The 24153-nt window shown below is 41.4% G+C and overlaps 1 protein-coding gene across 3 annotated transcripts in view; it reads right to left on the reverse strand.

Annotated features, from left to right (window-relative positions):
• The window catches only part of TSHZ2 (teashirt zinc finger homeobox 2), a 205937-nt gene that overhangs the window by 63982 nt on the left and 117802 nt on the right, over positions 1-24153 (reverse strand). Inside the window, exon 2 of one of the 3 annotated variants that reach the window (XM_090152070.1) lies at positions 9861-12812. In XM_090152070.1, coding sequence (XP_090008196.1) covers positions 9861-12812 — 2952 coding nt within the window. Of the gene's footprint in view, positions 1-1239; positions 12813-24153 lie in introns of those variants that run through there. The other 2 variants (XM_031616145.2, XM_090152069.1) reach the window with 2 other exon arrangements.

The following is a 24153-nucleotide window of genomic DNA, read 5'->3' on the forward strand; positions in this document are numbered from 1 at the left end:
CATTTGCTTTTTTTCAATGTCAAACAAACCAGAGCTTTTCAGAGCCAAAGGTCAAAGCAGAGGGCCCTCAAGAAAATCTCTTGGGAAATTATGTGATTGTTCTTATGTCTTTGTTGTATATAAAATCAGGCTTCAAACATGGCTCGCCCTTTTCAAGCTCCTTAAAACTATAAATGAGTCACAACTCATTCCTGCAACACCTAAGTTATATAAGTGGTCTTGTTAATTTACTGGAATATCTTGCATAACTAATCGCTTCCAGGATCAAACTCTGGTGGCTCTGGAACCTCTGCAAAGGGAAAGAGCTCCTCTGGAAACACAGAGAAGTTCACTCCCAGCCTCACACAACGAGTCAAAAACAGATCAAGGCACAGAACCTGCACCCCATGCCTCATGCAATCAAAACCTCTTTTGTCAAAGCTCAGCAATTCAGAAAACGTGCAGAGAGAACAGGGAGTGAGGAGAAGAGTTTGGCTACAGGGACTTTTTGGAGGTGATACTCCTTTCCTATTTTCTGTTCACAATATGAAGATTTAGCTCATATCTTAGGTGTCTGCTGCTGCACTCTGTTTAACCCTGTCTCACTCTGGCACTGAGTATTACATTTATGGATTACAAATTTATTGACATTTGACATTTGCATCAGCTTTCACCTGATCAACAGGAGCTTTGCCTGCCAAGGGGAATTATTATGGAAGATTTCAACAGCCATGGGAATGCCAAAAAGGTCATTAAATCATATCAGAAAAACAATGTGTTCATAGCATTCATACATTTACTCTTGCCAGTAAATCTTCTGGTTGATGCTTGGACCACCTACTGATGATACTCAAAGAGAAGGAGAAACAGAGAATTGAAGAGATGAATTAAATTAAAACCAAATGACATGAAGCCTGGCACAGTGGGATCTTTAATTTTCTACTCTATGAATCCAGAATAAGGAAAAAAAAACACAAAACAAAGCACAGTGGCTTGACATTATCTAAGTTAATTCCCTCATATAGGCAGGGCTTAACTAAATAATCCTGAGTAATGTGTGCACCCCACATTATTGCGTGCAATTTGTATGTGGGAGGTGCAGGATTCAGAAAACATATGGCACATGGAAAACAAATGACAGGGTGTGCTTTTACACTCTTTTTGGCTATACTTATCATTCCTGTTGATGTTTTTTTTACAGACATGAAAAATGAGTATAGGAACTTTCACCCTAATCTCTTTGGAAAAATACTGAGAGATTTCTTTTTTTTTTTCTTTTTTTTGTGATTTATAGAAGAATTCCACATAATTCCTGGGAGCATAGGCAACGTTTTATAAAATACACTGATCAAATAAACAGAATTACCTCCCTGGTTGTCTATTCTCTGGATGACAAACCTGCGTCTTGCACCATAAAAAACCATGGCCAACAGATTAGGGCTCCTTAGGTTAGGAAGTGAGTTACTGAACTGGAAGCCCACCCACAGCCTATCTGTCTGTATGTCCAGTTTAGGGGAGAGCTGTGCTGAGGACTGAATCACATGCAGCTGTTTGCCCCTGAGCTGAGGAAGCACGAAGGAAGCATTCAGACCTGCCTTACTGGTAAGAGCGGTGTGCTCAGTTTACATGAAAGCGAGCAGAAGCAGGACATGGCATACTCATATCCCAGTGGAACGCTGCTTCTGCGATGTCCCTTGGGATGTAGATCAATAGGTGCTTAAAAGGCAACATCAATCCTCTTAATGGCCCTATAAAGTAAGCTGGTGGCCACGAGGACTCAGTCCCTATAGGAATCAATGCCAGTAGCTTGACTTGATCTCAGAAATACAGCTGATGTTGTGCAGCCAATGCTGTGTTTGCAGCAGTGGTGCAGCATGCAGCTACACGGTGGCAACCAAAGACTGCTTGGAGAGCAGCGAGTGCAGAGACAGGGAACTGGGCACTAAGGTGCTTCTAACCTTGGCCTGCAACATGACAGAGAAGTGGAGAGATGGAGATGTGGGATGGAGGTACCTGCTGGCAGCTGTGCACAGGTTATTGCTTGTACATAGTGAGATACATAATTCCAGGGAGTCTGTGCCTTATGGTATAAACTTGGGGATTTTTAGAAACGGGATATATTTGGGAGTTTTCATTAAATGAGCTCATGAAAGCAACAAGGTTGCAGTTAAGATTCAACAACAGGTTGGGGAAAAACACTTTTGTTTGTGTACAAAAAAGAAACAGAAAGCAGACCCAGAAGGGATTCCTGTAGCATTATCCATGCACAACAGAACAAGTAGTTTGGCCTCATCTGAATTACTGGTCGAAGCTACTGTGAATTCAGTAAGATTGCAATTCCTCTTCTTTGTACAGTTCAGAAAGAAATCTAATCCTCCGACTGCTGGCTGGGAAACCCTCATGGAAAAAAGAATGGGATAAGGAGGGGGAACTTAGGACTTGATATCACTGGGTGGGATTTTTTACCCGACCCTATATGACTATTCTGATTTTCTTCCTCACTGCTATTCAGTTCGAAGAGGAAAGCAGAAAAATGTCATAAAGGAAGTCTTAGCAGTGCTCAGCTGCTGGGTGCCCCTCCTGTTACAAAGGACTGTGCATGCACAGGGCTAGGGAATGGAATACAAACATAGTCGTTCACTTATAGCTGGAGGCTATGAGCTCGATGGCACAGAGGAAGCTCTGGCTGGTAGTGCTGCAGAGAGGATATCCCAAAGGGAACGGCGAAGCATCCTCATGCACAAAGGCTTTTGGGGCTTTGGCACAGACAGAGTAACCTGACTTTGACCTTCACCAGGCCTGCAGAACACTGCTGGGAGAGGCAGGAGAATTGAGATCACAGGGAAGCCATGGCCTTACTGATCTCTCTTTTTAGGTTGACCCTGTTTTGGTTCTCCAATGCAGCCCAAGCCCACCATTTTCATCCCCTTTCAGACCTCCTGCTTGGCTGTGTGAATTACAGATGCGCTTTGCAGTAAAGAGAGAAAACAGAAGATGCTGATAATGCTCTGGTAAATGATGTCACACACCCTCACCATTCTGCTCCTGGTCTGATTTGATGTCTTGCAGCTGCTGCTGCATGCACAGGGTTTCCATGCCAGGTCACTCAATAATAAATCAGAAACTACCAGGGCAAGGGGGCAATGGGGATTCTGAACATTCACTCTGAGCCTTGTGACTTTTTGCAGTAGAGGCTTCCCAAAAGACACACTCCTTCCCTTCCTCTGTACCCCCTCTGCTGCAGCAAAGCACTGAGCAAAGGGTCGTTGCTGGCCTCAGAAACGGGCAGGCGTGGGGAGGCAATGTGCCACCATAAGGACCGCTTTGTCACTCGATCTGGTGCAGCTGCTGCAGGCACTGGAGGGAAGCAACCACATGAAAGCCACTCCAGCCACCTCTCCTTTCCCTTCAAAAAATGTCACTGTGGCACTCTCCACTTTCTATAACAATGTTTATCATTGTTCCTCGATTGTCTGGGACAATAAATGGTTAGAAATGAGCATATATCACCAGGAAATCTCTGCCTGCCCCTTCCCCCAAGCAGTGTCATAAAAACGTACAAATTCACATTAATAATGAAGTGCATTTCCCTGAGAAGCCACTGTGTATCTCAGGGAGAGCAGGCAAGGTGGCAGTTGCTGCAGAGTTTCCTATTAAAGAGCAGAGCAAATACTCATAAATCTGATGAGGGGCCAAAGCACATGTTAGGGCTGTCTCCCTCTTAATGGAACCTTTTCTGAAATGAAAAAAATATATATCTCGATACATTCAGGGTATTCATTAGACATGACAACCTCCTCCACTCCCCCGTCCTTCCCTCCCCCATCCTGCATGTGCTGACCCCTGGCACAGGAGCTGTGCTGAGTGCTGGCAGGGAGGGATTTTGGAGGGGAGGAGGAATTGTTTTGTTTTAATAAAGAGAACGTTCAAATTTCCAGCAAGGAACAAGCTCCCTCCTTCCCCACCTCTCCCTCCTTTCCTCTGCCCAGCATGCTGCTGCCATTCCCTCCCTTTCCATGCCCCCAGCACACCCTCCTCTTGGTCCCCACTGCACTTTTCCCATGCATCCAGAGCCAACAGAGCCAGCGAGTGCCCCAGAGATGGACACCCCTCATAGAACTGTCGGAGCCTTCCAGCCACCTCCCACCTTCCAGGGCTCCACCAGCTCATGCTCTTGGGATGCACAACCCCCCAAAGCAGGCAGGACGGAGCCTTGGGCCCCTCGGCTCTCCTGGAGGCTGTGACCAGTGCAGTGCCTCAATGCTACACGCCTTATCATGGGCTGGGAACCAGAATCTGCTGCCCCTTTCCCGGAGGTGAGATGCTCTCAAACAAGGAACACGGTCACAGTTATGAAATGAGCTCTGTGCTGTGCGTGGCTTCTTCTGCCCCATTCTTCTCACAGGCAGGGTCCTGAGCGGTATCTGCTGCTGTGAATCCTGCATGGCTCCATTGATGCACGAGAATGACAACATGGAGCTGAGCTTCCCACACCAACACATCCCACCTCCATACACAGACAGACCCAGCTCTCAACCCAGGAGAGGCAGAACAAGGCCTGAGTACTACAGCTTAATAGTCATGAATTATCTGCTCATTATCCCAATAAATAGTGAAAAATCTCTTCCTCCTTTCCTCTTCCCATAAAGCCATATCTACATTTTTCCTCATTTTTCATCTGTGCTCCATCATATTTGCACAGAGTGATCATCCTGCTAAATAACATTATGTTTATTGAAAGGTGCTGTTGAGGGTTGGATGCTGCTCGTGTCTTTTCCTTTTGTTACTGATCTTCACCACTTGGTTGACGAGGTGTAAAATGTGTCCTCTTCCTTTGAAATTTCACTGGGTAACACTGCTCTGCTATAGATTATGAAGGCTGTAGCATTTAATAATATCAGATGCAGCAAAGAGAAGGTAAGATTTTGATATCCTTATGAATACTGAATGCTCGATGAGGTAGGTGCTATTCAAGGTCAGTTAAGATCTGGTCAAAATACTTACAGGTTGCTTCTCTTTGTGCCTTGAAGAATTCCTGCCTTTTGGGGGCAGGAACTGTCATTTACTGTATATTCACACAGTGCCTAGGAACAATATGGGGTAACCTGGTGTGTTGGATGAGCTAATACAATTTCAGTAACACTGATCTTAACAGCAACCTGTAGTATTCATAAAAAGCAAGTAAATCTGCATGGATGCATCCCTGCTGATGGACCCTGATCTGCCCTGACCCTGCTCTTACTGAAGCCAAGAGCAAACTCTTACTGCTGGATTTACAAGGGTGAGTGCCAGACTGAAAACATGGTAGGCAGGACAAGTTCCAAGTTTTCAGAATGCTGAATTTCAGAAATTCCTGATCTACTGCTTTTGTGCAATGGTGAGAAATTTGCAAGGACTGGAGGGACTGGGCTTTCACCAGGGCATTGGAGAGAGGAGGGCAGCTGGGGCAATCCCCTCTGAGGGACTGCAGCACAGAGGCCCACCTGAGCCTGTCCCTGTAGCCTTGCTTCGTCTTCTCTTCTAATGTGTGGCTCCGGACAACTGATTCTTGCAATTGGCCTTGCCTGTGTAACACCAACACTGGCTAATAGCAAAACATGATGTTCAGAGCAGCTCCTCCAGCTCCAGAGGGGAGGAGAAAATAAAATCCATGGAAGAAAAAAATCTTCTATTTTGGTATACTTAACACATACAGTTACCTACGTGTCCTATATATCATTTAACAAATTGCTTTGCAATTCTTACAGGGCGTGGTATAATGACTGATTTAAAATCACTGCATTGCTTAAACTGCATTGTTCTTCATCAAGTTGAGTCATTTTTATGTGAAGTGTCAAGCTCTCTAACAAATAACTGCTGCCAGACAAATCAAGTTCCTCATCTTAAAGCTACGGCTAAATAGTTTATAGCTTTAATCTGCTCACTGAGGTGTGCAGTCTATGACAGTAATTATAAATGCAAGGAGAAATTATAGCTGAATGCTTTAACTGCATTAGGAGCCATTTGATGAACAATCATGATTGCCTGTTCATTTTCAACAATAGAGGGCAAGTTAGTGTCAGTGCATTAGAGGATTTTCAGTTCTGCTCTGCTCTTTCTTCCATTTACCACAGAATGTCAGTTGTCTCCTATAAAGTAGAAAAAAAGCACTGCAGAAGCTTTAAACTTGATGGTTAAAAAAAGACAAAGGAGGAAACAGAGAAAAACTGTTTACCATTATGACTCATTTTTTTGTTTTGCAGCAGCCTTATTTCCAATTAGTTCATTTCAGGTAGCTGCTTGTTTGCTCATCAGGGCCTTTAGTAAAGCAATCTCTCCAATTAAGTTGGTAAATTTAACGTTATGGAGGCTTATCTCTGTAAAAAGTTGTAGAAAAGAGAGAGAGCCTCGGTCACCAGCAGTGGCAGTCAGTGCCACCACCCGACTTTACAGTAAGGGATGAAATTCTGCATTGCCTTTTGGCTTGTTTTTTCCTCGGAACAACATAAAAATCCTAATTCAACTGCAACAAAAGAAGAAATCCTCTCTGAAGGTATAAGTCATCATACAAATTAGTTCTGATTAAGCCACGCTCCCTAATGTTCACGGGGTTTCTTTGAAGAAGAGCAATAAAAACAAATATGAAGTAGGTTAAATGAAAAGAATTGAGACATCTGATTGTTGTATATTACACATAATTTTACATTATATTACTAAGCCCATATCAGTTAAAGGAACTCGAAAAAACACTGAAGAGGAACATAAAACAGATATGTGTGTCTTTACATTTAAGAAGGATTTATAGCAAATTTCTTATAAACAGCCTCACAGAGATCTTAAAAATAAATCCATACGCATAACACATTTTTCTACAGTACCAACCCAGGTTATTCATTTATACTTTAATGATAGTCAACATTTTAAAATATCACCTTTAGCAGTAAATTTCATTAAAATATAAAAAGTATTTTATGTATTTCTGTACTTCGAGGACACTTTCCACTGTTTTATTTCCATTTATTTCCATATATTTTTATTTCTATGCCACTACAGTATTGCCTACAAGTGAATGCAGATGCACGTGCATGTTTTAAGAATTTTGGTGTGCTTTATATTCCCGTTTCTCAGCACTGTGCTCTCCTCTATGTTATTATTCAAATGCACACCGAATCTTAACAATAACATGGTAAGAATAAGTAAACCCTGAAAATCCCTGTTATATGATTCAGTCTCTTTGCAGATCTCAGGAAGGAGCCATAGGAATAAACTGTGGCCTCCACACTTCCAACACAGCCAGAACTTGGGTAGGCTTACAGTCATAAAACCTTTACAATGCTATCCAAAATACCCCATCATTTCACACAATTTGTGCTATCATGCATACCAACTCAAATTATAGTTCCAGATAACAGTGCTATCACTCTGTCATTGCAATTTAAATCTATTTTTTCAAAGGTAAGGTGCAACCTGCATCTTGATATAAATTAGAAAAGGATGAGTATTAAAAGGACAGCGATTTCTGGGTACCCAAAGGCAGGAAGGACAGTGCCTTATTTATGTAGTCACGTAACACCTGAATAACTCGTGATGTGTCTGTGTAGGTTATTACAATGCAGAAAGCCTTTTTTCCCCCTCAGATTTTTTTCTTTGTACTTGTTCTCCTAATCCCGAGGAACAATAACATGTTTATGAAGGTGGGTGTTTGGTTTGCCTCTTTATAATAATACGGTGCTTTTAAAACCAAATCTGAAACATTTGTCAGGTATTAAGCCATGAATATGCCAAAATAACTGTTACATTAATATATTTGGCAGATAGCTTTTGTTTGATAGAACCCAAATTATTGGTTTGCTCTGATATCTCTTATGTGAAAACGACGAATGTCAGAGTCTTATTAATCATTAACTGGTGAGGAAGGAAATGAAATATGGTATATTTTTCCCAACCAACCTCCTGTAATTTCCCAATATTTTGGGAGGTATATTGATTTTGAATGGTAATAAAATGGTTAAGCGCAAAATCTGTTATTTTCAGATAAACAAGGTACATTTGTTTCTTCCTTTTGTGTTGGGTTCTAATGTTGGGTTAAAAATGCCTACAAAGAAATTTAAGGACGTTAGCACTACGGAGAAAATTAACTCCCTTTGAGTTGGACTGAATTTTGCCTGTTAAAATATGCAGAAAGAATAAATCTGGTCAAATAGAGACTGCACATACAAGATGTATGTAAAACTTCAATCTTACTGCACTTGAATACCACATTACACACTAAAGCAATAGCTTCTATTACCCATCCCAAAGCAACCTTTTGATTAGCGGCTTAAATTATTCAAAAGTAGCCTTTTAAACAGAGAGTAAGTGACGCATGGTCCTTGTGCGGGCTGTGTACAAAGAATGTGTTTCTTAAAGCTTCATGAATATTTGCAGCAAACAAATGTGAAATCTTCACACAAGCGAGTATTCATCTTCGGAGTGCTTGCACCCTCAATTAGCCAGAGAATAGCCACAATAGCAGGTGGCGTGAGTGACAACTCACAACACATCTTTAATTTTGACTGCCTGATGAATTCATTTTCCAAATGTTATTCAAGTAATGAACATGATGGAGAAAATCTGAGTCTGCACATGATTATTCTGCGGAAAGAAGCAGAGCCTGAGTTTGCGGGTGAATTTGCTGGGAATGACTAAGAGAGCCTTGCTGGAAATAAATGTGTTAGAACAGAAAACTTCTATTTGGACTTTTAGTAGAAGTTCTGCATATTTATTTAAATCAAGAAGATTTGGGTTTGTGAATCAAGTAAAATTAAAAATGCAAAAACGGTGTGTAATCTGAACATGACATCACATATCATAAACACTGGCTGTGGCAGTACTTTGGGTGGTGGATCTTTCAGCCAAAAAAAAAGTATCAACAGTAATGCAGAAGTATCATATTAACACGTTTTGGAAATATAAGCGTGTAAAAGAAATCTCAGCGCTTCCTGAAAGAAGCACCAGCCCCCCCAGCCCACATGAAACCTTGTGCTGAAGTCAGTGCTATCACAGACTGACACGCCCGCCAACGGGAAACAAAACCTAATTAAATGTCTTCAAGATTCAAAAAGAAATGAGCAGAGACATGAGAAAGGTTGAAGCGATGCGCCAAGAAAGGCCACTCACAATAGTAAGCGTTACGTACGTGTAAAATATCAACAGTGTGTACAATGTGGAATATCCAAATATCAGTGAAAGAACAACTAAACTTCTAGACATAAACTTCTCAATTATCAGTAGATTCTTGAGACTAGGTTTGAGTGTATCAGGAACTTGGACTATTTATTATTTTATTAATTTGACATTTGAATTGTCTTCTTTTCCCCCATCAGAGTCAGATTTACAGATGCATTAGCACTGAGGCAGGTAACAATCCTTTGGTGTTCAGTGCTTTTTTTTTTTTTTTCTGCTTTTTCCATTCTCTCTGCAAAGAGTAGCATTCATTTGTTGCATTCCACATTGAAGTGCACAGGATGTGAAACAATTCTTAGAAACAAAAAGGGAAGTGAGTACTGAGAAAATATTAACAAGAAGCAACTTTTTTTATATAGTTGTGTAGTTCTGCATTTGTCAAGCGCTCTTCCTGAAAACATTATAAAATGAATAGGTACATGCAATTAGTTTAATGAAGCAACAGTACATTATGCATTTTATAGTGTTTTCCTACATTGAATAAAGTATGAATATTTAAAGAGGCCTCCTTAAAAGGATGAAATAAAAACTCACTATAGAGCATGCATACCTTAAGAGTTATTCTTCATCCACTTCTGCTACAAATTGTGAATGGTGTTCTGGTGACTTGCTGTGTGTTTTGCTTAGATGAAGTTTTACAGCATGTTTGCTCGCAAATGTCCGACAGCACAACTTACATTTGAACTTAGAGTCTGTGTCCTCTTCTCCAGCTATTGTTTCAGGAGACCTTTGAACTGAAACTCTGGAGATTTCTTGCTCTACCTTGGTTTGCTGCTCCACAGCCAGCCTGTTCATGTCTTTCATTTGGAAACCTAGATGAGATTCTAAGTGGCTAATGTAAGTAGATGGGGTTCGAAACTGAGATGCACAGTCGCTGCAATAAAAGACTGGATGCCCTTTGTCCATGTTTTTCAAAAACTTTGTTCCTCCAGTTTTCCTAAGTTGGTACTTGACATTTGCCAACCAGTGGCTGATGGTGGTCATTGACAGTCCAGTAAATTTTGAGATCTGCATACGCTCCTGTGGGCCTAGATCTGATAATAAATATTTACCTTCGGATGTCTGGAAGAGGCTGGAAGCAAACTGAGCTTGCAAAATGAGAAGATGCTGAGGGTTCCAGTTCGACTGCCTGCCCTTCCTTTTATGCAGAGTGGAGACTTCTGTTGAGACATCCTCAAAGCGTCGGACATCTATTTCCAACTTCATAGACGGGATCCTTGAAGATGCAGCAGGTTTTGGTGTAGTAGCTTTGGGAAGAACTTTGACCATATCAGCAATGTCAGACAGAGCATGTTTTTGAGGTGGAGAAGTACAAGATTGTGCTTGAGCTGACTCAGCTTTCTTGCCTTTAGATTTGGTCAGGTCAATAGGCTGATCATTATTTTCAAACAAATAGTGCCTGGTTACGCTTGCAGGCTTTGGTGGGGTTGGAGTAGGAGATAAAACTGGCTTCTCCATCATATTTAAATTAGATTTGTGGAACATAGAAATTGTGCTAGAGCTGGGGCTGGAGTTGGATTGGGGCCGTAAAGGCTCAGTGGCTTTGCCCAAGTGATTATTCAGTACCGACTGCAGGGCACTGAGAGGGTTGACACAAGGCAGCTCTGATGAATGGTTGGCAGCAGCACAACCATTACTAAGAGAAGCTGTTGTTGGTTCCTTGAGGGCTGATTTTTCTTTTCCACTGTCCTCTTTAATTTTGTCGTCTTCTTTCAAGAGACATGGTTCTGTCTTTTTTGGCTCCCCAGAGGCTTCAGATTTGAGAATAGGTTCCCTCTCACTCTGGCTAAGTGAAACAGGCTCAGCTTGAATGCTCTCTTTAGCATAGTCCTTTTGTACCTCCTCCCTATCATCAGTTTCCTTCTTCACTTGAGTGCACTGAGCCACGTTTGCTGAGATAGGGACGAGAGGCATGACTTTCCATTTTGGAGCTATGGGCCTCAACTTGTTGGCCATTGTTGGCCTGATCTGCAGTACTTGGGAACCCACAGGCAAAGATGGCTTAGCCCCCTCTGAGAGCTGATAAGCTGCATGGATGCTGGGATATGCGCTCCAGCTAGGTGCTCCATTTTGAGCTTTATTGATGGCTGTCGTGACAGTGTTCTCCAAAGACTTTAAAATGTCCCCACCGCCTTTTGAACCATCTTCTAAATCTTCTTCTCTGAGGTACTGGTACTTCATTGTGGGATCCAGTGGTTTCTGAAGAGCGTCCTCATACTCTTCGGTTTTTACTGCTTTTTCATCTTTATTTGCATCATCAGCTTTATCTTTTTTACTTTCTTTTTTTATTTCAGAAGCAGGAGTTATGCATTCAGCAGATGATGATTTACTGATTGACTTCGAAACCGGGCTGTCATTGGCTGGTGCTTCAGAGAGCGATTGCATTTTTTCCACAGCTAAAGGATCTAGAACAAGTTGCTTTCCTTTCTTTGAAGCTGAACTTGTGACTTTCAAGAAGTGGCCAGTAACCATCATGTGGGTGGTGAGCTGCTGCAAGGTGTCATGGGAGCTCCCACACTCCATACACTTCAAAATCTGGGATTTGCAGGCCTCAAACTGCCACGTATAGCTGGCACCATTCTGGTAGCCGTAGCGGTTGTTGGATGATAACTGCAGATTCCCATTCTTCTGTGGGGAAAAAGTATCTGAGAAAGACCCCGTTGTGGAATCGGGGGAACAAGGCCTGTTAACGTCAAACACACGTTTCTTCGCTGGAGTGACCATTTTTGAAGAAATGGTTGGTACCGGCTCCTTCAAAGGCACTTTTTGGTAATGTTTTGTTTTTATCATATGAACGCTCAAATCTTGAAGGGAATCAAAGGAATCACCACAGAACATACACTTGAGAACTTTTTGTGCATCTTCCTTGTCCATGTCCTGGAAAGCCCTTTTTCGGGGCTTTGAGTAGCTGGTAGGTCTGTGCTTGTCCTTTTTGTGGTTGTCATCTTGGTAGTGACCTGTTTCATTCATATGAACTGTTAGTTCGACCAGCGTGTCGTAGGCTGCGCTGCACTGCCGGCACCGAAACCTGCTGGCGCCAGTGAACACCGTTCCACACATTTTGCTGCTCTGCCGGTAGAGCTGGACGGAGCTGAACAGGTTGGGTTTCGAGACAGGTCTGGAAGGTAAATTCTGTTGTAAGCTTTTGGACAGTGCATCTTGATGCCAATCAAAATCAGCTTTGTTCCCTCCATTTCTGTTGTCGCAACTCCGCTTTTCAGAGTTGGACAACTTGAAACCCAGCCCCAAGCCTGTCCAGTAAGAGTCTGACAGGATGTTGGCATAGACTGCTGTCATCTTATCCATGCAGTTGTGTGCTTCATTCTGGGCTTTGGGATGGGCGCTGGCTTTTGGATCCTGCGGCTCTCTAGAGCAGACGCTTTTAACATCTGTCACATGGTCACTGCCATCACTCAGCAGTGATTCATTTTCTGCATCTTGGTTAGATATATGACTGACAGGGGAATTCTGGTAACTGAAGTTCCCTTTCTGCTCAGGACCCACATCATGTTCCTCATCCGTTCCAGTGTCATTGCTGCCCTGGAGCTGAGCAGTTGAATTGTCATCATCATCTTCTTCCTCCTCCTTTATATCTTCCTCTTCCTTTAAATCTTCCTCTTGGACATAACCTGAAACGTAACGTCAATATATGAAATAATTTGTTAAAGGAGAACACTGCAGTTCAAGGTTTCTACTTTCACTATGTGTTTTCTTTACCAGACTTCATTTTAATCTACAGCTTTAATGTTTGTTAGTTCTGGAAGTGAAAAAAGCCAAATGATGTCTCTTTTTGTGAAGGTTGCTGCATGTTATTGGCAGATGATCATAATTCTTTATAACTGCCAGAGATTCTGAGTTAATAATTTTCCTGTCATGGGACTGTAATTCTAACTGTCCTGTAATAGGACAGTTGGAAAATTCATATGTAAGAATTTAAAGTTTATATTAAAAGCTTCAATTCTACCAAATTGTTTTTAGCCTCAGTGAAAGAAAGGGTAGAATTGGCAAAGAACAGAAGACAAATAACTGCCATAATCTGCCTGGTTCATAGAATCATCTAGGTACAGTAATCTTTTACCATTTGATCACCTGAAAAAGCACTTTAGAATATACACAAATAATTTATATGTCAAAATACAACATTTGAAAGCACTGATAGGCTTAAGTGGAACTCTTTTGTTTGTAAAAGTAATGTACTGCGTACCATAAAAGCAAATTGCACTTCAATAAAAACAAATACATATATTTCAGGGCAAGAACCCTGAAGTTTCAGAAAAGGATGTGACAGAGGTAGACCAAAGTATAACACTGAAGAAGTAGGATAAGACCTGGATGATCTTATTTGAAAAATGAGCTAATTAATTAATAAGAACGTGATACTGCAACAGATGTAAATTATAAAAGTAATTAAGGAAATCTGTATTCTTCTTCTTTTTTTTTCTTTTATTTTTCCTCCCTTATAACAGCAGTGCTTCTACTGAAGTTATGGGAGATAACATGGGCAAAAATATTCTGAACAGTGAAGAAAAGGAGAGTCTTAAGCGTGAACCATTTCCATTGCAGCCAGTGGATAAATTCCCTTCAACTCCTCACAATCAGTGATTGACTTCCAGAAGTGATGGAGAGAGCAGGTGGTTCAGACATGTTTTTACAAAAAAAAAAAAAAGGTGAACATTTTTTTACCAGACGTTGCAAAACAATGCATGCAATGCAGCGTTACAGACAGGCACTCTTCAAAAGCGCTGATTTCAGAAGTCTCCACAGGAGATACTTGGATGCACTCTTTCACTTCGGAGCACGCTCCATGCTGCTCACTCATGTGACTGCACCGCAGTGCACTGAGTACTGAAGGGCTAGCTTTGTGTGTCAAGGAATTAGGTGAAGAGGAGACCCACAGCCCAAGCTGCTATTAAAAACAAAACAAAACAAACAAACAAAAAAAAAAACCAAAACAAAAATAAAATAAAACAAAATAAAACTCTACTACTTGTAATTGTGAAATAAGACTTAAAACCATAGACCTAAAAGCTCAGAAAGAAAGATGCAGATGAGCCTAAAAGTGTTACTTGTTTAAAATTCCTTCCCAGCTTCTGAGAATGGCCAACTACTGCCTGTTTGAGAACCTGTCTTATTTTGCCATCCTGAACTCAGTACTCCTGTGCAGATGATATCCTTCTCGCAAATCAAGAGGGATGGGCAGAAAAGCTGGAAGTGTTCTGATTAACATATAGACAAGACCTTCCACGATTTTTTTCAGACATGTTTCAATTTTTCAGTCCAGTTGCATTTAAGAATTGGGAGCACATGTGACCTCTCCCAACGGATGCTCACTGCCAAGCCTTGAGCTGAAGCACAAGCAGAGGAACTGCTTCGTGCATAAACCTGCAGTAGAAGAAGAAGGAAGCGATGGCTCTCTGTCCTGATGCACTAGAAATGCACACAAGCCATCTTCCCTACACCATTCCCATGGCTTTAGGCCCTCCACAGATGTGAGCTTGACTTACTTCTGGGCAACACCAGGCAGCTTCACAACCAGAGTTACAGATAATGGCTCAAAGGATCTGGACACCATTTTAACCTGATAAAGTCATAATCATACAGTGACAGAAGCACTAGCAAAGAAGCTAAACATTAAGTGTTGTGTTAAATATTAAACCAACAAGTCTTTCAGCAGCGTGCTGGAGTACTGCAAACATTCACAACCCCATTTACTATTGATCAGATGGAGGCAGGCAGTAAATATAAGAGTAAGAGTGAAACGATTATTTTGCATCCTTAAATATCCCCCCTGATGGCCAGATAACGCTCACCCTGTACCCCTTTCTGAGCTCAGAGGATGCAGAGAACGGAGGGACCCGGCAGAATCCCCCGCACGTGCAGAGCGGTGCCCGCGTTACGCCGCAGCACAAAGTGATGAGCAGGGCTGCCGTGCTGCTCGCGGTGCTGCAGACCCCGCGTGGCGTAGGCAGCAGCTCTGGCCCCACGCCAGGACGCGTCACACATCCACACTCAGTGCAGCAAAAGTAAGGAGGGAACGCAAGGGAGGAATCAGACCAAACAGACAAGAAAATAGCGTTCACACGCTTTTCTGTCGGTACAGATTTGCTTCTCTAATTCAGCACCAACTCTCGGAATGCTATTAACCCGTCTTTCACCAGAAGGTAATATTTTCTTTTGGGTGATACATACATAACATTCTCTTTGCCGTCTCCTTTGTCCTTCTGAAAGGACTGACTGCAAGAAACAGAAGAACCAGGCAGCGGCACATCCCCCACAATACAGATACATTTTTCTGCTTAATTAGGCATTGACATGTTTACTATAACCCTTACAGAAGAGTAACTCGTGCTGAGAACTCCTCTTCTATAGGCTGCATAATGCTCAGATGCACTCTTAGCAAAGAAGGCCTTAAAATAACTTCTTGGAAAGTACCATCAAAATTTCACAAAATCAGTGGTCAGTTCCATCTTAATAACAGATAAGAGTTTTGCAGCTCTGAAAGTTTGCAGCTTTGAAAACACATTTTGGTATTCTACTTCTAAAATAATTTCCGTTTATTTAAACTACTCAAATGATTGTGAGCACTTTCAGGACAGCAGAGTCTCTTCTGAGCAGGCAGGCTGTGGTACCAGAGCTGCTGGTGTACCAGCAGTGTGTGTACTCAGTGTCAACTGATGCAGCTGTTTAACAGGAATTACACTCAATCAGGTTTGCATTATTTCTCTTATGAGCTACATATAAGGGGTGTCTTGAGCCTGTACACTCATATGCTTTAAATGCACTGTCTGTAATATGTAGCACACATTTTGGCATCGTGCTGATGTCCATATAATAAATTGTTGAGTGACCTGTTCTTTTCCCACCAGTTCTCCCCCAGGCTGATTCTGACATTCCAAACCTCTGAGCTGCTCATATATAGCTGTCTTATGGAAAAAAAAAGAAAAAAGAAAAAAAAGAAATCCAAACTCAGTTACCAGATGAATGTTTCCTCCTTTTACCAGCTGAGAAATTTTCCCACTGAAATTAAACAGGCCCAGGCAGAGATGGGAGATGGGCAATGGGAAGTACCAACGACACGAGGGACTGAAACTTCAGCATCTCTAAGACTGGACAAAGCTTTAGAGCACTGAATGGAAGCACTTTCTGGCTTTCTGAATGGAAATACAGTATTTGGTTTTAGTGCTGATTGATCCCAAGATAGCATACGTCAAAATCATGACATAAGAAAGGACAATATTATCACATGGATAATAAAATTCTAAAATGTTTTAACTTATTTCTTATTACTTCCCACCATGTCTCTGTGATTGGATTCTCAGTAACTGAAGCAATCTGCTTCTCTGGGACAAGCAGTGCAGTAAACAGCTGATGCTTTATTCTTCAAAAGATACCATTTCTAGCACATTTCCGCAGTGTCTAAAAGAAAAAAATTCTATTTTGACATTAAGGATGTAAAACTCCATCACATTTACCTTGACACTTGGTCCATGCAGACAGCAGTAAGCCAGGCGCCCAGAGATGCTGAGCCCAACCCCAACTGCCAGGCCCTGGCAGCCCAGCATGGCCTGCAGTGTGCACCACATCGTACAGCTCTTCTGAACTTGAACTGTAGGGTATGACTACGTAATTTTTTAAAAAATTGTCTGATTTTGCTGGTAACTTTTCCACCAGTGGATATTATTTTAACTCAAATTTGCTCTTTTTCCACATAAAGAAACACGTACATATGTGTATATATATATGTGTGTTTCTTTCCAAGACTGGAAAATATATTTTTGGCCAAGAGAAGGGACAGTGCATCATCTTCCAGAACACCACTAATCCATGTAAAACCCATTCACCATCTGCACTTCTTCATATATATTCCAGTTTCACATGAAATAACATCATTAGTAGAACAATCTCACAGTACTATAAGGTGATCTTGTTTCCTTATTGTCTGGCTTCAACTCAAACATCTTTTTGTGTTTGGCAAAAGCTGTTCCTTTTCTGAGATATTTAATGCAGATAATGGATAATGACCACTTCTCCTTCTTTTTTTCTCAAAAAATGTCTAACTACATTGGCTGCCCAAAGACAAATCTTAACCTGGCCCCTTGTAGAAGTTCCCCACTGTAGATTCATCGCAGTTTGAAAATCTACTGAAGAGATAAATTGGCAACTGAAGGGGGGAAAAGATCCCTACTCTATTCCGTAACTCCTGTATCAAAGGCATTTTGTAATTTAACAGGACTAAGAGCAGTCTGGAAGCGTAATGGAATTTCATGGTAAGAACTCAAATACAAGATTGAATTATACAATTTCAGAACATTTTAGATTATGTTAAAAATGTTTGTACCGAGGAAATAACTTTCTGCTAAGTTAAATTCGGAAAGAAAAGACAGAAAAGGTTTCCATTCTCGCCATGAAGGAAGCAGAGAGAGTCTGCCTCTGAGCCACGGGGGTTAGGATATGAAAGAATGTCTCTCTCATCTGGTCCGCACATCGCGGGAGGGGTGAGGTTCATTCCTGAAGCCATGTGCTTCAGCATCCCGAGGGAGGCTGTGGACTTTTCTCAAATCCCAGAAAAAGTTGTATAGGCTCAACTTCTCTTTCCTGGGAAGCCAGACCTCTATTATCGATAATAGGAAATTATATGCACCTTTTGTCTCTGTTACTTTTCACCATCACATACAAATTTATTTTGCAGTAGCTTAGGAAAGAAAGTTCAGTCACCACCACAGTAGAGTCACTCCACATCCAAAACAGCTCCTCACCTTAAGAGAGAAATCTTTCCCAATATCCTGCTGCCTTTTCTTATGAACATTATTTTTAGAATAGTTATGGCTTGGATGCCTGTGCATGGATTTGTCTGATGAGGAGCAGGGAAAGGCAGCTCCAGCCCCTCTCAGAGCGACTTCTGCCATAACTGAATTTTAACACACAGAGGAAACTCCATGGAGCCATAACCATTATTTATACATGATGCTGAAATGAAGCAATTTTGGGTTTTCATTTTGTTGTACTCTAATTAGAGTTGCAGTATAAAGTTTTCTATTAAATGTCCAATTTCCTACTGGTTAAGAAGGCAAAATACCCACCAGCTTCACTGGGACTTTCAGCAGCACAAAGGAGAAAAAAAGATTATATCTTTTTTACGTTGCATCCTACACAGTCATGAGACAAATGAAAACGATCCGCGGTTGGGAGCATATGTGCAGAGAATTGGCCTGCGAGCAAATCAATAACAAAAAAAGAAAGGAAACAAACAAAAGGAAGACTGAAAAAAGAGAGGTGATGCATTCCGCTTAACTGAGAGTCCGTACCTGGGATGGAATAATGGTGGAGTTTTTTCCTGAATCATTTTTTTCTCAAGGATGAAGCTGTTTATGTAGTTGGTTATTGCACTGAGAAAAAAGGCAACTTCAGCCCTGCTTGCTGGGAGCAGGGCTCCGTCTGTCTGGATAGCTGACCTGCATTCCAGAGGTGGACGTAGCCGTACTCCGCACCAATGTTTCATGCTCCTTACGTGAAGGCTTACAGTCTAAGTGAATAATTCGCCTTTCATTAAAAACCATCTCTACCTGCTATTTTCTACAAAGCCCTGGAACTTACAGTTTTATTCCTTGAGCCAATGGAAGGTGTTTGATATTGTCCAGACTGCAATTTCGCCCACTATTCTAGTGATGGCAGCTATGAACCCTGGTATAGTTTGAACGCCAGGTGCTGTCCCTGCACTCAGCCCCACCACCATGTCCTGGCTGTGCCTCTGCCAGCAGGACCTTCCTGAGCCCAGCACCCAGCGCCAGACCCTGCACACAGCCATCGCAGCACCACAGCACCAAGCCCAGCTGCACTCCATTGCTCACACAGACACACAGGGTGCTTTCCAAAATGCAGTTCTGTCCCGAGCAAGCAGAGGAACGGAGGAGAAGTAAATATCCTTTCCTCATTAGTCACTTTAATTGCAACGCTGTAAATCACTAAGAAAACAAATGTCTGAAACTTTCGTTCCTCTTTGCCTTTCCTCAGTTATCTCCTGTCCTACAGATTGTTGTGGAAAACAGCACCGTGGCTTTGTGAATGTGTACATTACCTCATTTCAAACCAAGGTTTCAAATTCCGCTTTCCCCCTTTCGTTTCCCCTAAATACCAACCCAAGTTTCTTTAAATGGCATGAGCTCACAGTCAGAGTGAAAAAAAAAGTATATATGTATCTATATAAATTGAAATTGTAATGAGTCTTACCAGTGTATTGCTAGCACTTTGGTTCATTTGATATGAACTTTGTTTTTTTAAAGTACCACATGGTAAGGCTTTGAAACTTCAGTTTGTAAAAAAAAACTGTAACAGCCTTACAGCCTTTGAAGTCACTGCTGATATAACTCTGAACAGATCCATTCAAGTTCAACTAACATCAGACAAATGTTTAGTGTATCAGAGGAAGCCACAAAAGCAAGGATTTCATCAATATTTCACAACAGCCTCAGGGAAACTGTAGATTGCAATGCTGTAGGGCAGCTAATGGAATTACACACAAGGGTTTTGTACATTTAAAATAAGCAGCTACTAAAAAAATTACCCTTCAGTTTGATAGAAACTGTATAAAACTGCAGATGGGAAACAATTAAATAGCTACCAACATTTATCCATGTCAGCCTGATAGGTCATTTAATAACAGGTATTTCTTTCTTTCTTTCTTGTATTTTTTTCCTGGTAGGGCAATAATAAAGATTAACATTTATGAAAAGTAGCATAAAATATAGTACAGCCAAATGAATAATTAAAGACTCTTCTGAAGAATTTGTTTGCTATTGTATGGCCAAGAAGACTGCTCTCCGGTAATGAAGTACATTTATATTAAATACAATTATAAATGGAAAGAAGCTGAGGATTATGTTTATGGAGACCTGCTTCTTTGGCCTAAAAAAAATAATAAATACACATTTGACTCATTTCTCGTGAGCCCGTGGCTCATCTCATGGGCAGCATTTCCTCACAACTTTCTCCCCTTGAGAAGGGCTGTGCCATAACATTCAGTGTGTAGCACTCCTGAAGTATCAGCCCTTCACACAGTTGTTCTCAAGTGCTCAGGTAAGTTCTGCAACTGTGGGAAATTACTATTTCTGTTCATAACTAATGCTTCTTTAGTGCACTGAATGGCACTATGAGAGACACGAGTTATTTGATCACTGCTTTTAAAAGGCTGCTTGCTTCTTGGCCTCTCCAACTCAAAACAGACCAGCCTGGCTAAACACAGTATTTCACACAGAAGAATTTAAGTCTCAATTCAAGAATGCATGGAGTCAAGAAAACTCATTGCCTAGTGCCTACCATTAACAGCCTATTTATTAAAAATACTCATAGGGCCTTACAAGTGCACTATTATTACAGCATTCGTCTAAAGAGTGGTGGGTATTTGATCTTCCCTTCACACACACAGGCAAAGTGAAGCTCCAGTGAGATCTGCTTTAAGCCATGCTTGCCAGTAATATCAATAAATCTGTACTCATCACTCACAGCTGGTTAAGGCATGGCTGTACCATCACTGGTCTCTTAGCATCTCTTCAGGTAAGTAAGTAAATAGAAAGTGAGGGCATGAAGAAATGTGTCTTCCTCATCCTCCTGCTTTGTTTTGGTCTTTCGTTCTGGGGAACAAACAAACTCCACAAGTTTGGAAGCATGAATTTGACTCGCTGGGATTCCTTGCAGAAGGGACACTAGTCAAGAATACACGGATCATCAAGTGCTTTATTTCCCTCTTTATTTTTCCTTCAGGAACATACTGTTTCAAATGCTGGTCCAAATGAATAGTCTGTTTCTTCTGTGATAAATATTATGGCCAACAAACATTGACTTTTGACCATTAGACATCCTTGCACTTATAGCCACATAACCATCAAAGCACTAAGCCAGCATGAAGGTCATTACCCAGCCAGCATCTTCCTTCGACTAACTTCTCAGATATGTAAGCAATAAGCAGTTGCAAGAGATTGATATGATACTTTGTGAGTAATTTGGATGAACTATAACACTAACCCAGTAAAGTATTATAATTTTAAATGTGTCCAGAAAATAATTGAAATTCTGGTTTAGCTTCATCATAATGCACAGTGCTGGGTATATTTAACAGCTGACTAGCTTAGCATGAATATTGCTTTACAAATGAGGTCATATTGTTTTTAAGAAACAATACTGCTATCAAACATGTTTAGGAGGAAAAGCAAGAGATTATGAGTACACTTTTAACCTTTCTGTCTCTTTCTATATCTGTTTACTATGGTGATTTAGGTGCTCAGTGTTGTTTGAAGGCAAACATAGAAGGTTCTGGCATTTAAAAGAGATCCAGTAATGAGCAACTGGCAGTCAGATTCTTTCTTATTATTACTCTGTCACAAGATCTCTGCTCTACATCACTCCATCTTTGCAACACCAGTCAGAGATGAGAAAGGTCAAAACATCTCCTTCAAGCATACAGCCAGTACATGTGCAGCACTGTTCCTGAGTCACAAACAGCAGCCAAAATTCGCTCTGTGTTATGGGAAAGAGGAAGGTCCCCATCTAATGAAGTGTTGTGAGAGGAGGTTTTCCTCCTTCCAGCACTAACACAGGTCAGTGGGATCTCCTACTGGTTTTAGTGCACATTTCTTTTCTACATCTTACACTTTTTAGGAATGAGAGAGCCAACAAGAGCCATTCTGTGATTATTCCAAAAGAATATTTAGTGTGCACAGTATTTTTCTATGCACCCACACACACAGTGCTCAGATTTCTCTGCTTGTGGAGGGGGCACTCAGCACTGCCGATTCTGTTCCCCCCTCACTGCAGCCAGCAGAGAGAAGGCAGCAGCAGCAGCTGTGATAAGAACCATTCTTTGATCCACTGAAATCTGTTGCAAAGCTGTAGCAACTTCTTTTAAGTTTGTACCCGAAATATTCCTCTGCAAGAGCTGTGACCCCAGGTGTGCCGCTGCTGGCTGCAGTACCGTCAACTTGCAGCAATTCTTACCAGACCTTGTGAACTGTGCCTTATTGCTCCCTTAGGAGATGGGGCAAATGTACTGCAGCTTTACTCTTATCACTGTAACTTTAACATACTGCTCATAGCACCAGTCCTGCCCTCCTAGCATGGATCACAACTCTTACTGCCCCAAAAAGCTTCCAGTTTTGATGCCATCAAGTGCTTCCTTTCTCTTTACAGTCTGTGATGCAGCCCTACTCTCTGAATGCTGCCCACATCAGTCTCCTTGCAGATATGAAGATCTATTAATAGTCAAAATGCTAATAGTTTTCAGTGGTAAAATTAGTACCACTCTGCAAGAAACTTGGGCAAAACAAATCAGACTGTGTCAAAAGGAGGAGCTTCCAACTGATACGAAAAATAAATCTGGTTTCCAAGTATGTATCAAGATTAACAAAACGGACAACCCAAAGTAAAATAAAAAGAAAAATGACTGGAACACAAATGTTAAACTGTGTTTTTTTAAATGATGTCTCAAATGATCCAGGAAAAGACTCAGACCCAGGGTCAGCACACAGATCATTTACAGATTGTAATCACCAATCTCAGTGTTGCATTCCTGCCCTGTCCTAAGCGATGTCTGAAATTTATCATATGGGACAACGAGTAGAAGAAACAGGCAGCAACAACGGGAGGCTGCAGCTGCAGAGGATCAGCTTTTCCTGAATCTCAGTGAGAAATAACAAGCATGAGTTATGGGAAAAAAATCCAATAATCAGAAAGGTCATTTAATGACAGAAACAACTTCTTCAGCACAAGTATCATGATGTAACCGCTGCTGAAGTGAGGGACCTCACTGGGTACAAAAAAGCCATATATTATATCTATCATAGCTATGGATTTAAGGCCTGAAGGAGTTCACAAAGCAGGCTGGTGGATCAAAAATCCAGTTTCGAATGCCCTGAAAGAGCTGAAAGAGCAGATTAACTTCCTCAACTACCCAACACTGTGACAGAACAATACAACTTCATGAATTTGTCTGCCTTGTGTTTTTTTCTGGGGCCTCACTCAGATTTGGACACAGAAACAACAGAGGGCATCTTACCACCACCGAAGGACTTGCTGAAAAACGGATTGCTGCTGCAGCCAAGCCCAAGTATAAAAAAGGATATTTAAAAAAAACATTTAATTTTTTTTAAAGAATTAGATGATATTTATTGCTGCTTCCAGTGATCACATGCAAAAGATTTGGGGGAAAAAAAAGGGAATTTGCAAGGGTGGTTAAATGCACACAAAAAGCAAAACGTCCCCATTATGGGTCTGAATTCCTCCTCTTCCCTTTCACTGCCCCCAGGCATCGGCATGCAATCAGGATGCCACCATTCAAGCTCTGCACTTCTGCAGAGGAGCAAATGTACCTGTGATGTTTATTAAGGCATCATTATACGTCTGTGTGGCATCATTTATTTTCTCTGGAAGAGACCATGCCAGGTCAAGATCAACAGTTTGAGCAGACAATTCATCAGGTGGGAGCAGGTGGCAGGGGCGGTATAAGAAATCGCTTGAAAAGGAGTACAAAACTGAAATGGATGGAAGTGTAAAAGTAATAAGAAAGTGATCAGTGAAACTACAAACAGCAGGAGATAAATCAAATGGAACAGGTGCAGAGCAGAGAACAGACCAAGAGGTTTTCCTTAAGCACAAACACGGCTTTAACTTCAGTGGCAATAGGTCAATCCACGTGCAGTGTTTTGCCTTGAAATCCTTCTGTGCATCAGGAGAACAAACTGAGCTGGAATATTATTAGGACCTTCAGAAAGGATCAATAAGAAAAGCCAGTTTTCTTTTGTAGGTTGTTGCAGAAATGGGTGCAGGGAGCATTCAGAAAATGAGGTGTCACTTTCCAAAGTTTGCAGTTCAACTTTTGACCAGTGTTTATATTGTAGGAGTGCGTTACAAGATCTGCATTTATGTTTAGATTAAGCACTGATGATGCAAAGACTGAAATCACGTTACAATAAACAGTGGTAA

This window comes from Phasianus colchicus, chromosome 17, assembly GCF_987193195.1.
Source record: "Phasianus colchicus chromosome 17, bPhaCol1.hap1.1, whole genome shotgun sequence".
Lineage (NCBI taxonomy): Eukaryota > Metazoa > Chordata > Aves > Galliformes > Phasianidae > Phasianus > Phasianus colchicus.